At 49.7% G+C, this 13,148-nt stretch overlaps 5 protein-coding genes across 5 annotated transcripts; 3 read left to right on the top strand and 2 right to left on the bottom strand.

Moving 5' to 3' along the window:
* Positions 1-457: 457 nt before the first annotated feature.
* Positions 458-1,783, top strand: PEX2_024410 (M20 family metallopeptidase; the record flags this gene model as incomplete). Its single annotated transcript, XM_016739716.1, has 1 exon — positions 458-1,783. One exon carries the CDS (start codon positions 458-460, stop codon positions 1,781-1,783), a length of 1,326 nt encoding a protein of 441 aa, XP_016596478.1.
* A 336-nt stretch (positions 1,784-2,119) lies between these two features.
* PEX2_024400 (glycoside hydrolase family 47 protein) lies at positions 2,120-4,284 on the bottom strand (the record flags this gene model as incomplete). Its single annotated transcript, XM_016739715.1, has 3 exons — positions 2,120-3,078; positions 3,132-3,776; positions 3,831-4,284. The coding sequence occupies 3 exons, from the start codon at positions 4,282-4,284 to the stop codon at positions 2,120-2,122; spliced, it is 2,058 nt and encodes a 685-aa protein (XP_016596477.1).
* Positions 4,285-5,172: 888 nt separating this feature from the next.
* Positions 5,173-6,731, bottom strand: rpt4 (proteasome regulatory particle base subunit RPT4; the record flags this gene model as incomplete). The annotated part of the gene is made up of 4 exons (XM_016739714.1): positions 5,173-5,293; positions 5,353-5,809; positions 5,871-6,257; positions 6,323-6,731. 4 exons carry the CDS (start codon positions 6,729-6,731, stop codon positions 5,173-5,175), a joined length of 1,374 nt encoding a protein of 457 aa, XP_016596476.1.
* Positions 6,732-8,754: 2,023 nt separating this feature from the next.
* On the top strand, positions 8,755-10,254 carry aspf22 (enolase acuN; the record flags this gene model as incomplete). Its single annotated transcript, XM_016739713.1, has 4 exons — positions 8,755-8,878; positions 8,943-8,999; positions 9,067-9,406; positions 9,459-10,254. The coding sequence occupies 4 exons, from the start codon at positions 8,755-8,757 to the stop codon at positions 10,252-10,254; spliced, it is 1,317 nt and encodes a 438-aa protein (XP_016596475.1).
* Positions 10,255-10,639: 385 nt separating this feature from the next.
* On the top strand, positions 10,640-11,628 carry PEX2_024370 (eukaryotic translation initiation factor 3 subunit J; the record flags this gene model as incomplete). Its single annotated transcript, XM_016739712.1, has 3 exons — positions 10,640-10,658; positions 10,763-10,845; positions 10,930-11,628. The coding sequence occupies 3 exons, from the start codon at positions 10,640-10,642 to the stop codon at positions 11,626-11,628; spliced, it is 801 nt and encodes a 266-aa protein (XP_016596474.1).
* Between the last annotated feature and the right edge of the window lie 1,520 nt (positions 11,629-13,148).

The following is a 13,148-nucleotide window of genomic DNA, read 5'->3' as shown; positions in this document are numbered from 1 at the left end:
AGAAGTATAATCTCAACAGATATTATCAAGATATCTGAACTCTTTCCCTAAATGAAATACCCAACCTGATATCATTTGTCTTTCTCGAGACTTCATCATTCTTGCCTGCTTCTGGAGATATATTGCGAATAACATGTCGATATAAAAAACTCCGGCTTGATACGAATTAAGTGGGGCAATTCAACTCAATCACGCCATAGAACAAGCACTACGGACCTACTATGTATCCAATAAGATTCAAGCAGTTCTATATCTAATCCTAGACATCTGTGTTTTGTGTATGCAACTACACTATATCTATCCACGTGACCATATACATCGGGGTGTTTCCGACCTCGGACCTCCGACCTACTGCAAGCTTCTCAAAATACTCAACTTTCTGGGTGTCAGGGTTATTCAATTGGTTTGAATACGGAAACTCATACCCATTGGAACATTTTCATAGCCCAATCTTTCAATGAAGTTCTCTTCATATCTCGCGGCTGCGGCCATCATGTCCGGTGTTCAGGCTTCTCCGCACCCCGCACCCCAGCAGCAACAGCTACTGGGTGCGCCATCATCGCTTTCCCAGCCCAGCCATAGCCAAGCAGACCTAGATGATATAATCAGCAGCTCGCCTGTACTATCACTCCACCGAGACCTGGTCAAGATCGAGTCAGTCTCCGGTAACGAGCACGATGTCGGGCTCTTTGTCGCGCAATTCCTGGAGGCCCGGAACTTCACCGTGGTAAAGCAAGAGGTGCCTCCAGTGAAGGGTCAAGAGAACACCAAGACCCGCTACAACATCTACGCCATTCCAAAATCCTACACACAACCCCCTTCAATTCTTCTCACAAGCCATATCGACACCGTCCCACCCTTCATCCCATACTCTGTGCACCACCCCGAGGACTCCACCACCACCTTCGACCCAGAGAACCTCATCCTAGCAGGCCGTGGTTCCGTCGACGCAAAGGGCAGCGTTGCAGCCCAAATCTTCGCAACCCTCGAAACACTAGACTCCCAACCAGACGCTAAGCTCGGTCTGCTCTTCGTCGTCGGCGAAGAAATCGGCGGCGACGGAATGAAAGTCTACTCGGACTCATTCCTCAACTCTAAAAACGCTCTCAAAACCGTCATTTTCGGCGAACCAACTGAGGCAGCCCTCGTCGCTGGCCACAAGGGCATGCTCGGCTTCAAGGTCCTTGCTCACGGCAGCGCCGCCCACTCGGGATACCCATGGCTGGGCAAGAGCGCCGTTTCGGCGATTCTGCCTGCTCTCTCGCGCGTCGACGTGCTAGGTGATATCCCCGTCGAAGAGGGCGGTCTGCCTGCCTCCCCGAAGTACGGACCGACGACGCTGAATATTGGCGTTATCCGTGCTGGTGTCGCGACGAATGTTGTTCCTTCTGAGGCGTGGGCGGATGTTGCGGTGAGACTTGCGGCTGGTACACCTGCTGAGGCCCGTGATATTGTTCAGCGGGCTGTTGATGAGGCGGTTCGGGATGCTGAGGCGGAGGTTGTTGTGGACTTTGTTTCGCATGGCGAGTCTTATCCGCCGCAGGATTTGGATGTTGATGTTGATGGGTTCAATGTCACTACTGTTAACTATGGCACTGATGTGCCGAATCTGGCTGTTGGTCCTGGTGTCAAGCGCTACTTGTATGGACCTGGCAGTATTTTTGTTGCTCATGGTGATAATGAGGCTTTGACCATCCGCCAGATTAAGGAGGCTGTCGTTGGATATAAAAAGTTAATTGAGGCTGCGCTGGAGAGAGAAGAGAAGGACGAAGTGGCTGTATGATCGGTTTTTTGTTGCATTTGATCTCGATAGGTGTGTGATATCCGGTGCAGTGTGTACAAAATTTCAGCTACTAGGTCTCGTCTTTGGGTTACCTTAAGTCCCCAACAGAGAATAGAGGTGGCTTGATCTTGAATAGGAAATGCTATTTCTCCATGTCAATACTGGGAGTGTTGCTTATTGAAAGGTAAAATTGCCATGCACAAAAGGTTGGTATACAAATCTAGGTGCCCCAGAGGGCAGACAAAAAAGCACAGAAAAAAGCGCTGCACAGAACACATAAGAGACATCAAAGCCATAGCCAACCAAGGCTCCATTAGAGCAGAGCACACAGCAAATCTACTGCCTAGGCGCCCTCTCCCACCCCGTCTTAAGTTCTCCGCTAGGTTTAAATCGCGGGAATGGATGGGCCTCAGTATTGAAAACGTGATCCTCTAGCGAGATGAAATCACGATCCGAGAACAACAAGTAGAAATATTTGAGCGTCTCAGCCATCCAATAGCTCTCCATGTTATCACGCTTGGACGGAGGTACTGCATCCGCGTTTCCGAGCGATGTAAAGCCCTTGATACGGAAAACGGGCGCTGTGTTGGTTGACGTAGGAATACGGGAGGTACTCTTCTTCTCGACCACGGCTGTGTGTTTGATGAAAGACTTGAAAATCTCCCAGCCCCACTGGCGGTAGATGTCGTCGCCGGTGATACGGTAGAGATAGAATAGGGATTCAACTGTTTCCGGGCGTTGCAGATTGTGGCGGTCGTTGGGATGGATGTCGATGTCCGCGCGCCAAGGCTCGGACGCATCGCTTTGCGCCTCCAGGGACTGGGAAATGCCGCGTAACACCTCGGGCTTGGATGCGCGGTTGGGCTTCGTCACTGGGTCTGGGTACTTGTCTGCCATCATCACGGGCGGCGAGTCAAGGACGAAGTGGGAGATCTCGGCTGCGAGGCCAGTTGCCGTTGCCTGGTGCATTGCCCAGCAGGTCTTCATTAATTCTTTTGACATAAGGATCTCGTCCTCGCGCTGTTGAGTCCAATCTGCTGACTTTCGGGCTTGGGCCAGGGGTTGGCCACCGGTCGCGCCGAGCGCGATTGTTCCAGGCATAAAGCAGACCAGGTGGTCCATTCTGGGCGAGAGGTCCTGGTCTAGGCCCTGGGGCCGCTCGCCGATAACCATCAGCTTGGAGTTCTTGGTGAATGAGACCAGGTGCTTGCGGATGCCTCTCAATGCCTCGTCCCACATCTCTTTGTAGACGGGCTCCTGTTCGGAAGTCTGCAGGTATTGCTTGATGAGATATTCTGGGGCGAGTCAGCTTAAAAGAACCACAGAGCACCGAGTATCATCAACATACCATAGTAAGAATCCGCCTTGCTGCCCAGAGTAATGCTTTCTCCTTTGAATGCACCGCTGTCAGGGTGGATGGCGGTTCGGACAAGGCCATCCTGCGGCTTTTGCAGGTCAACCAGCTTCATCGTTCTTTCAACCAACTTCCAATACTCCGCCTCGCCAGTTAGCTTGGCCAAGTACTTGAATTCAAGCTGTATCGAGCCAGCCTCAGAAATAGACGTAGTTCCCTCGTCGGAATGCACGACAACACCTTCTGATGTGTTGAGATTGACATTTGACCACGGGATACCGCTTGGAGACTCAAAAGCTCCGAGTAGCCGCTCCGCGAGATCAGCTGCTTTCTCGATGTACAGGTCTTCACCAGCGGCACCGACATCATCGTCATTGAGGGGTGCTAAATCGGGGTATTGGGTTGACAGATAGTGTGCAGACAGCAAACCACCCAGCATGCGGATAGTCGTCTCAAACGTATTAACATCACGGTCCTGATCATAATTCAACGATGTTGATATCCATTGCCGCGCGCGGTGGACCTTGGAGGTCAAATTCATGATCATCAATGTGTCCAGCGAGTCAACTATCATCCAGCCTAATCCACCGCTCGTATCTTCCTGGTTAACATTCGATACTGGGCGATACTGATCGTATCCTGAATAATGGTGTTAGTTGCTGTCATAATACACAAGGCTTCTGTAGGACCTACCCCATGCGTTCTTCTCATATCCCTCCCAACTGACGATGAAGGCGTCCCGCACTTTCTCTCGTCTCGCAGTCCAATCAGACAATTCCCCGGAAGATTTCCCGTCTTCCAGAGTCTGGGCCCATTTCCATAATTCTACCCCCTTGTCATTTGACTGTAGCCCTGACCACGTGCGGAGGTAGAAGTTATAATACAACACAAATAACACTGTACACACCCCTAGCACGTTCAGAAACGGCCTCCATCTCCTTCGAGGACCTGTGCGCCGCGGTGAAAAGAATGGCTTATCTTTGTATAAAGGTAGTGTGCGGTCCTTTTCGAAATAGCCGTTCACTTTATTGGATAGGGGGATGGGGTGGTTCGACAGCCCATACCCGCGGAGCCCACTACGGGGGTTTCCGTAGAAGGCATCTTGTTGCGCGGGCGCAAAGGGACTGCGCGATGGCTGGTAGGCCATTGTTTTCTTTGATCTGGTCTCTTGTTCCGTGGGGGAATCTCTGCCGGTCTTGCGATTACCGAATGCGCCACATGGGAGTGAGGAGGGGGTTGAGATGCTATCGGAGTATTCGCCTTTGTTTGATGTTGATCAAGATTCTGATTCAAGGTTCATTCAAGCGTATTTGCTATTCAAACGCAACGGTTGATTAGTTTTGATTCCAGCCCTGGAGGGCGAGGAGATAACCCCTCGGACAAGGACGCGCACGTGCTTACCGAAGTACAACCTTTTGCTAGGGCGTTGATGATGTACAGGTCTGAATCGCAAAGACAATCTGGTCTCTCAGTTCTAAACCAAAAAAGGCAACATGCACCGATACAATTGTGTTTGGTGGGTTGGTTGTCCGTAAAGAATTTCTTTGCGGAGGTGCGGAGCGCGGACTTTATTCCGCGTGTCCTGTGCAATTCAAAGGCAGATAAAAGCCAAGAATCGCAACAAGCATTCAATTTAATTCGAGACGAAATTTGCGCGAAAACCGAGAACGTGGCAAGCGCAGGTTCAAGGAAGCTGGGGAAGTGGAGAGGCAAAACTAGGGGTCCGCAAATCAGATCGCATTGTACGCGTAACAGCCTCATAACTATGTGTCTAAGAGAGTACATAAATGAAACATTCAGGGCATCGAGCTATTTACCAAAACCAATATTCTAGCATTAATTCCTTAGGAGTAACTACATTTCTCAACTGTTAATTACTCAAGTTATTGTTTCCAAGGTCCCCTGATCTATAGACTGCTGACTTGAATCAACAATAGAAGAAATAGATCGAATGCATAGCATTAGCGCTTCAAGATAAAGATCTAAACCGTGCACCAGATGATGTGGGCCACCAGCCCCCGCAAGGTAAATACAATTACAGCTTCTGATACTCAAGCTTGCCCTCCAGCTTCTTCGCCTCTGCCACCTTCCGTACAGCCTTGTTAAAGTCATCCTGGTTGATAGCGTCACGGTAATCCTTGATCGCGAACAGACCACTAATAGAAAGTTAGCCAATGAATATGCGTTATATTACGACATAGGTGTTGTCACTCACGCTTCAGTAACCACGTTTCGGAGATCAGCACCGTTAAGACCATCGCTCATTTTGACCACACTCTCAAAGTCGATTTCACCTTCCTGTTGGACTCCGCTTGTGTGAATCTTCAAGATCTCCAGACGACCAACCTCATTGGGAAGAGGAATCTCAATCTTGCGGTCCAGACGACCGGCACGCAATAGAGCAGGGTCCAGTGTATCAGGTCGGTTGGTGGCCATGATGATCTTTGTCTTCCCTAGGTAGTCGAAACCGTCCAGCTGGTTCAGCAACTCCATGAGCGTCCGTTGAATTTCTCGATCTGCCGATGTACCCTCTGAGAATCGTCGTCCACCAATAGCATCGATCTCATCCATGAAAATAATGCAGGGCTCGTGCTCCTTGGCGTATCCGAACATCTCTCGGATTAGTCGAGCGGATTCACCGATATATTTGTCCACGATGGCCGAGGATACAACTAACGCGAGTACACTAGTCAGAATGTTGTGGGGTTAAATGTCATAAGAATTTGAACATACCCTTCAAGAAGTTGGTTTCCAGTGAACTGGCCACTGCTCGTGCAAGCAGTGTCTTACCAGTACCCGGAGGACCGTAGAGCAGAACACCCTTCGGAGGCTTAATTCCAACTCTGAGGAAGAGCTCTGGGTTCTTCAGGGGCAGTTCGATAACCTCACGGAGCTCTCTGATCTGGTCGTTAAGACCACCAATACCCGCGAAGTTGACGGACCCTGGATCTTCCAGAGACATGTTGTACACCATGGGATCAACCTCACGAGGGAGCATCCGCATGATGGTGAGTGTTGTCATATCCAGGGCTACACGTGTGCCTTGCTTCATCTTGGACTTGTCCACCTTTGAACGACAACCGACCACATATCGAGGACCCGATGACGCCTTGACGATGACTGTAAAGTGGATTAGTTTCTTGATGCGATCAATGAAGTGAAAATCTTAAGCCTCCGATACTTACATCGCTCTTCGTCGAGCTGCTTCAGCACCTCGCCGATGATCTGACCAACACTTTGTAGTGCCTTGATGTTATCCTCGGAGACATCAAACTCTCTTTGAAGATCCTTGATACCCAAGCGAAGGGTTTTCAACTTGGCTTCCCATTCTCGTAGCTCGAGTAAGCTCTTTTTATAATCCTCAAGCGCCTGGCCGCGCTCCGGGTCGCTCATGATGAAGGACGGACGAACGATAGATTCACCGAGTGTGGACGAGTCGAGATGGTAGCCAAAGGAGAACTGTAATTCAGATATGAATTCAGTGTTTCGTGTAAGGTTGTGGATGCGAAATGGATGGATATGGTGATTGAAAAGGGCGATAGCACCTTGCCTGGGGAGCTTCCAGCTTCCAGCGCGGCGTCCATGAGAGATCATCACATGACCTTGGAGCTGTCTTATGTCATAATCTTGGTAATCACTAGACACCTAAGGCAGAACACCTGAGTTAGTATCGTTGCTATCGTTGCTATCCTTGTGCAGAACAAGAGTTGATAACATGGTGATGATAACCTTGGAAAGTGGTTCAATTTTCAACTTCGGCCTACAGATATTCGAGCTCTTCACTTTAGGTTCTTTTGGGCTTTTAATTCTCCATTTGGTCTCTAAAACATTTGTTTCCCTATATCTTCTAGTCTTTTTCCTTTTTCCTTCTTATCACGGTCCTCTTGATCCCCAGTAAGATACCTCTTCATCTAGTTAAATACTTAGTATTTCTTAAGGCACAATGTTGAAAAATGCTCATGTGCCTTGATGCCTGATTTCCCATACACCAACCCATTCTGCTTAGAACGCCGAGATGTGCGACAGACTCCACGCTAATTAGTTGGCTAACTGTACTCTATATTGAACAAGTTTAATATACACACATAGATGCAGGCTACCAATGTTGTGAGCTGTCACATCCGTTTAGCGATTGGTAGTTTAGCATAGGAAGAGCACTGGTAGTATTGCCTGTTTGGCACAGTGGTAGCCGCAAAAGATCACGATGATCTCTGGTTGAGTGGGCTTTCTATTCGGTCTTTTTTACTTCACATCTTGTCCAGGTGGCTTACCTAGGTACGATCAAACCTGTTAAAATGTACCCCACTTCTTTGTAAGCCCCGATCACTCTAGAAGAATTTATGGTTGTACGCTCACAGATTATTTCGCCATAGTAAAGACCTGCGCCATTACTGCCTAATTGGGTATAGCGCCACTTATTTTACAAACTTTACTCTACTGCGTACAAAGTTGCTTTTAGATATACCGCCCACAAATTTTGTTAATTCCATTGGTTTAACTCTGTGTCCCGCCCTTTTCTGCCGGGTTTAAAAATTCCCAAATTAAGATTATATAATGCAAAATGACATATTACACAACTCAAAAATGCCAAGACCCTCACTTCTTTAGAAACCCCGTTAATTCGTAAAGATTTGCTCTCCGACGATCCTTAAATTTTAACAGGGGTTGACTGTATGTCATTGGATGATTGATAATGGGAACCTTGGAAACCCGGAAGGGAAGATTATTAACCCGGAGCTCGGTCCGACATAGCTTGGCCTCAGCAATAAGGCATTCACTGCTGTCTCCGTCCAAGTCAGAATGGAACCTTGTAATAAATGCTACGTAAGATGATCACTTTGAGTTCGTCTCAATTGGTTCGTATGATGTACCCCTAAAGGTAACATCAGCCCAGACACTAAGGGGTTGGTTATCTATAGCTTAGAACTAAACATGCAATGGAGGGGTAGAGAGGTATGCCGTACGAGGTGCACGTCCTACAACAGGGCATGTGCAATCGGGAGACCGGTATGCCATCATAGTCTAATATCTTCCGAGGGACGGGAGATCTCGTAGCTAAAGAGGACGCATATGGTCGGACCAGCCAGCAAGTGCTGGAGAACAGCCGTGGAGCCCCACTGTTGCATTGGAAAGAATCGGAGCAGCAATGAGCTTTCCCGGGGTTTCTCTGGGGGAAAGTATTTAAGTAGTCGGGTGTCTCCGTAGAGACTTTTCTTCTATTTATCAAGTTGTTCTTATTTAACAGGTAAGTTTTTGAATATAGCATCATAACATCATAACCATCATAACATCATATACCCCACCATAACACCACCTTCTACCCCTCCAAATATACACATCCCCCCTCTACATCATACAACTACTACACCAAGTCTTCTGGAAAGGAATAGAAACCCAACCAAAGACATACCGGTGATCGTAGTAGGAACTTGCCCCCCGTTGAGTTCTCCAAGCAAATCATATCCTTCTTACCTCTTCCCGCCCAATCTTTTTGGGTCATCGGTGAACCTCCCCCCGCCGTTAGTCACCTGTTGCTTTTGCCATATATCAACCCATATCCTCTTTTTCTCCTCTCTCTTAACTGACTGAAACTATAATCAGCCTGTCCAATTCCAACATGCCTATTTCTAAGATCCACGCTCGCTCCGTCTACGACTCCCGTGGCAACCCCACCGTTGAGGTGGACGTTGTCACCGAGACCGGCCTTCACCGCGCCATTGTCCCCTCCGGTGCTTCCACTGGTACGTCCTTGACTTCTGGATATTGACATACAAACTGGACTAGACTGCTAACATTCCCTCCCAGGCCAGCACGAGGCCGTTGAGCTCCGCGATGGTGACAAGACCAAGTGGGGTGGTAAGGGTAAGTGAACGAACCCAGTTTACACATCAACAAGTGATCAGAAACTGATATCTTCCTCTCAAATCAGGTGTCCTGAACGCCGTCAAGAACGTCAACGACGTCATTGGCCCCGCCCTCATCAAGGAGAACATCGATGTTAAGGACCAGGCCAAGGTCGACGAGTTCCTGAACAAGCTCGATGGAACCCCCAACAAGGGCAAGCTCGGTGCCAACGCCATCCTCGGTGTCTCTCTGGCCGTTGCCAAGGCTGCCGCCGCTGAGAAGGGTGTTCCCCTCTACGCTCACATCTCCGACCTTGCCGGAACCAAGAAGCCTTTCGTCCTTCCCGTTCCCTTCCAGAACGTCCTGAACGGTGGCTCCCACGCCGGTGGCCGTCTCGCCTTCCAGGAGTTCATGATTGTGCCCGAGTAGGTGTTCCAGACTTGAAATGTGTTGCAACTATAAACTGACCAAGCACAGCACTGCTCCCACTTTCTCCGAGGCTCTCCGCCAGGGTTCCGAGGTCTACCAGAAGCTCAAGACTCTTGCCAAGAAGAAGTACGGTCAGTCCGCCGGTAACGTCGGTGACGAGGGTGGTGTCGCCCCCGATATTCAGACCGCTGAGGAGGCTCTTGACCTCATCACCGATGCCATTGAGCAGGCTGGCTACACTGGCCAGATCAAGATCGCCATGGATGTTGCCTCCAGCGAGTTCTACAAGGAGGATGCCAAGAAGTACGATCTTGACTTCAAGAACCCCGAGAGCGACCCCACCAAGTGGCTCACCTACGAGCAGCTTGCCGACCTCTACAAGTCCCTCGCTGCCAAGTACCCCATTGTCTCCATTGAGGACCCCTTCGCCGAGGACGACTGGGAGGCCTGGAGCTACTTCTACAAGACCTCCGACTTCCAGATTGTCGGTGATGACTTGACTGTCACCAACCCTCTGCGCATCAAGAAGGCCATTGAGCTCAAGTCTTGCAACTCCCTTCTCCTGAAGGTCAACCAGATCGGTACCTTGACCGAGTCTATCCAGGCTGCCAAGGACTCCTACGCCGATGGCTGGGGTGTCATGGTCTCCCACCGTTCCGGTGAGACCGAGGATGTCACTATTGCTGACATCGCTGTTGGCCTCCGCGCCGGTCAGATCAAGACCGGTGCCCCTGCCCGTTCCGAGCGTCTTGCCAAGCTCAACCAGATCCTCCGTATTGAGGAGGAGCTTGGTGCCAACGCTATCTACGCTGGCGAGAAGTTCCGCACTGCTGTCAACCTGTAAATGCAGTCTTTTGGCAGCATAGATCGGGCCTGATGAGGGCCCATCAAAACGATGGTTTGATGATCTACGGAACCATTGCCCATGATGATTATGAATTTAATAGGATCTTTTTCAATGAAAACAAATTTCCACCACTTGATAAATTAGAAAAATAAGTAAATTAAGAGTAATCCATGAATAAAGATCATGCTCATCGGGCATCCAATGCCCGAGATCACGTGCACATCCCACCTGGGGACGATAAGTGTGTCCCACATAAAATTTGCCCTCGCCCCTCCATCCTTTGCTGGGTCCGATTGTGTTGGCTTGTTCCTTTTAGCCTTGCGTATAGCGCATTACGTTCTTTCATTTCTTTCCATATCAACGACGTCTTAGATTTCCCAAAATGCCGCCTTCCAAGTGGGGTATGTTATTATCCTTGTATTATCGCTTTCTATAGTGATTGCCACAATTATTTAGCTCGTGCTTTGACCCATGTGGCTGTTGCTAATCCTTTGGTCTCATACAGATGAAGAAGAAGAGGAGAGCTCTGCGCCTCCTCCTATTGTCGCCGCGCCCCGCCGCCGCTTCGACGATGAAGAGGAAGAAGATGTAAGGCAACACAACCTCGAACCTGTCAAGCAGGGCCCTCACTTTCGCGCCAAGTCCAACAAACTAACAAAACCTGAACGATAGGTCCTTGACTCATGGGATGCTGCCGAAGACTCCGAGGTAGAGCGCGAGAAGGCCAAGAAGGCCGCCGAAGCCGAGGCAAAGGCCAAGGCCACCGCCGCCGCCAACAAGAAGAGCAAAGCCCAGCGGATAGAGGAACTCCGGGAGCAGCGCCGACGCGAGGAGGGCAGCGGTGATTCCGAGAGCGAGGATGACGCAGACCGTCGCGCTCGTCTGCGCAAGACCGAGCAGGAAGCCGATCTTGCCCACGCCGAGGATCTTTTCGGCTCTGTCGATGTCAAGCCCAACAAGGGCGCCCCCAAGGCCGTTGTTGTCAGCGACTCAGCCGACCCTACCAACGCCATTGATCTGTCCGCCATGCCGCTCTTCAAGCCCGTCACCAAGGCTCAGTTCACCCGCCTGACTGAGACTCTTGCGCCGCTCCTCGCCCTGCACTCCAAGAAGCCCCATTACTCTCTCTGGGCGCAGGACTTCACCCGTAAGCTTGTGAACGACTTGCCTAGTGCTGAGATCAAGAAGATTGCTAGTGCTCTCACTACTGCTTCCAACGAGAAGATGCGTGAGGAGCGTGCTTCCGACAAGGGCAACAAGAAGTCCAAGGCAGCAAAGACCAAGATCTCGCTGAATGCTAGCCGCGACAGCCAGGTTGATCACACTAACTACGACGGTGGCGACGATCTTGGAGATGATGACTTTATGTGAATGTGAATACGGACGACTAGTCTCCATTTGAATTGTTTCGTTTTTGCTTTCCCCTGGACTTGATCCTTGAAAATACGCATCTTAAAGGAAGATCTACATCTTATGTTTCTGCCTCAACCATATGCAGGTTATTTCTGCTGGGTCCAATGTTACCCCTTCTATTTTTTTTTCCTTTTTCCCAAACCTCGCTCTGTACATCCCCTTCTATCTCAAATACTTGGGCACAAGTAACCTATAGAAAGACCCAATTCATTCCGATTATTATATTACCTCACATACATCAGCCCTAACCCCCACAGCTGATTATCACCCATTGCAATTAACATTTACCAATTAACCAACAAACCCCTACTCCTAACCACCGACCTAGTACCCCGACCTTGATTAGGTATCCCAATATGCCTAGCCTCCTGCTCGATATCCACAACCTTCATTATCAAACGCAAAAAGCGTCTCTTGAACCCAAACGCGGCAGCAATGGCTCTCTCGGAATCGAGTCGAGTACAGCGCCAGTGGGACGAGTGCCAGACATGTCCCCAGCGCGGCGTGCAGCACGGGGCCGACGACGCCACTTTGCAGTGCTAGATCCACTCGTGCATTACTCGCTATGTTGTACACGGGCTCACTTTTGTATTGCCAGATTATTGGGCCTGGCTCGTTGGTTATATGAAAGGATCGGCCGGTTGTCAGTGTTGCGGTGAGGTATAGTTTCCATTCGAAGCAGCAGATGCCGCGTAGTTCGAGGAGGAGGATGTATAGGGTGTTTCGGTCGAGGGGAAGGGTTTGTAGAATTGACATTGTTTGAGAGTGAATCTTGTTTCGTGTGCAATAAACTTTACTAAACTATACCCAACCCGTATGACTATAGAGTTATACACATATGCAGGAATCAGCTAACAGAACCAATCGCAGTACAGCCCACCTCATTAACCCCCCAGCCACCATTCGCTAACACTACCGCTTCGCCATCGTGGCATTCCCCCTCCCCCGCCTTCCTATCACCACGCCAAGATTGCATGCAACGTGATGCTCACCTGGTCCGCTGTCATCTTCTAGCAAGTGCCCGGACCCCTCCCGTGGCGCCCAACACGCCCGGTCTCGATTACTTGGTGGGGAGACGTGTGTTTTGGTTGAGCTCGCTTCGGCAATGGGAAATAGTAGGTTGGGTGGGGATCATTAGAGCCTCATTGCCTCCGGTAATTTCGCTGTCCGGCTTTTGGCTCCGACGAATCATTCGAGGGATATTGGTCCCCGATAGTGTTGATTCTGCATCTTGGCGCTTGATGAGATGGCGTATTTTGTGGCGTTTATTTGGCTTGCAATTGTCAGAGATGGTCGTGTGCGTTTTGGAGATTGATGACGTGCTGAGATTTTCCTAGTGATGAGGTTTAGACGTGTCTGAGTTGGTGTTGGTAGCTTGAAAATAGGCAATAGCACTACTTAAGGAAGACAGTGGGAATCTAGTCAACTTAGAAGCGTTAGAATGCACATTATGGTTTGCAGATCTCTTGTGAAGGCTT

This window comes from Penicillium expansum, assembly GCF_000769745.1.
Source record: "Penicillium expansum strain MD-8 chromosome Unknown contig66, whole genome shotgun sequence".
In the NCBI taxonomy this organism is placed as follows: Eukaryota; Fungi; Ascomycota; class Eurotiomycetes; order Eurotiales; family Aspergillaceae; genus Penicillium; species Penicillium expansum.
This window is presented reverse-complemented; position numbering and strand designations above follow the sequence as displayed.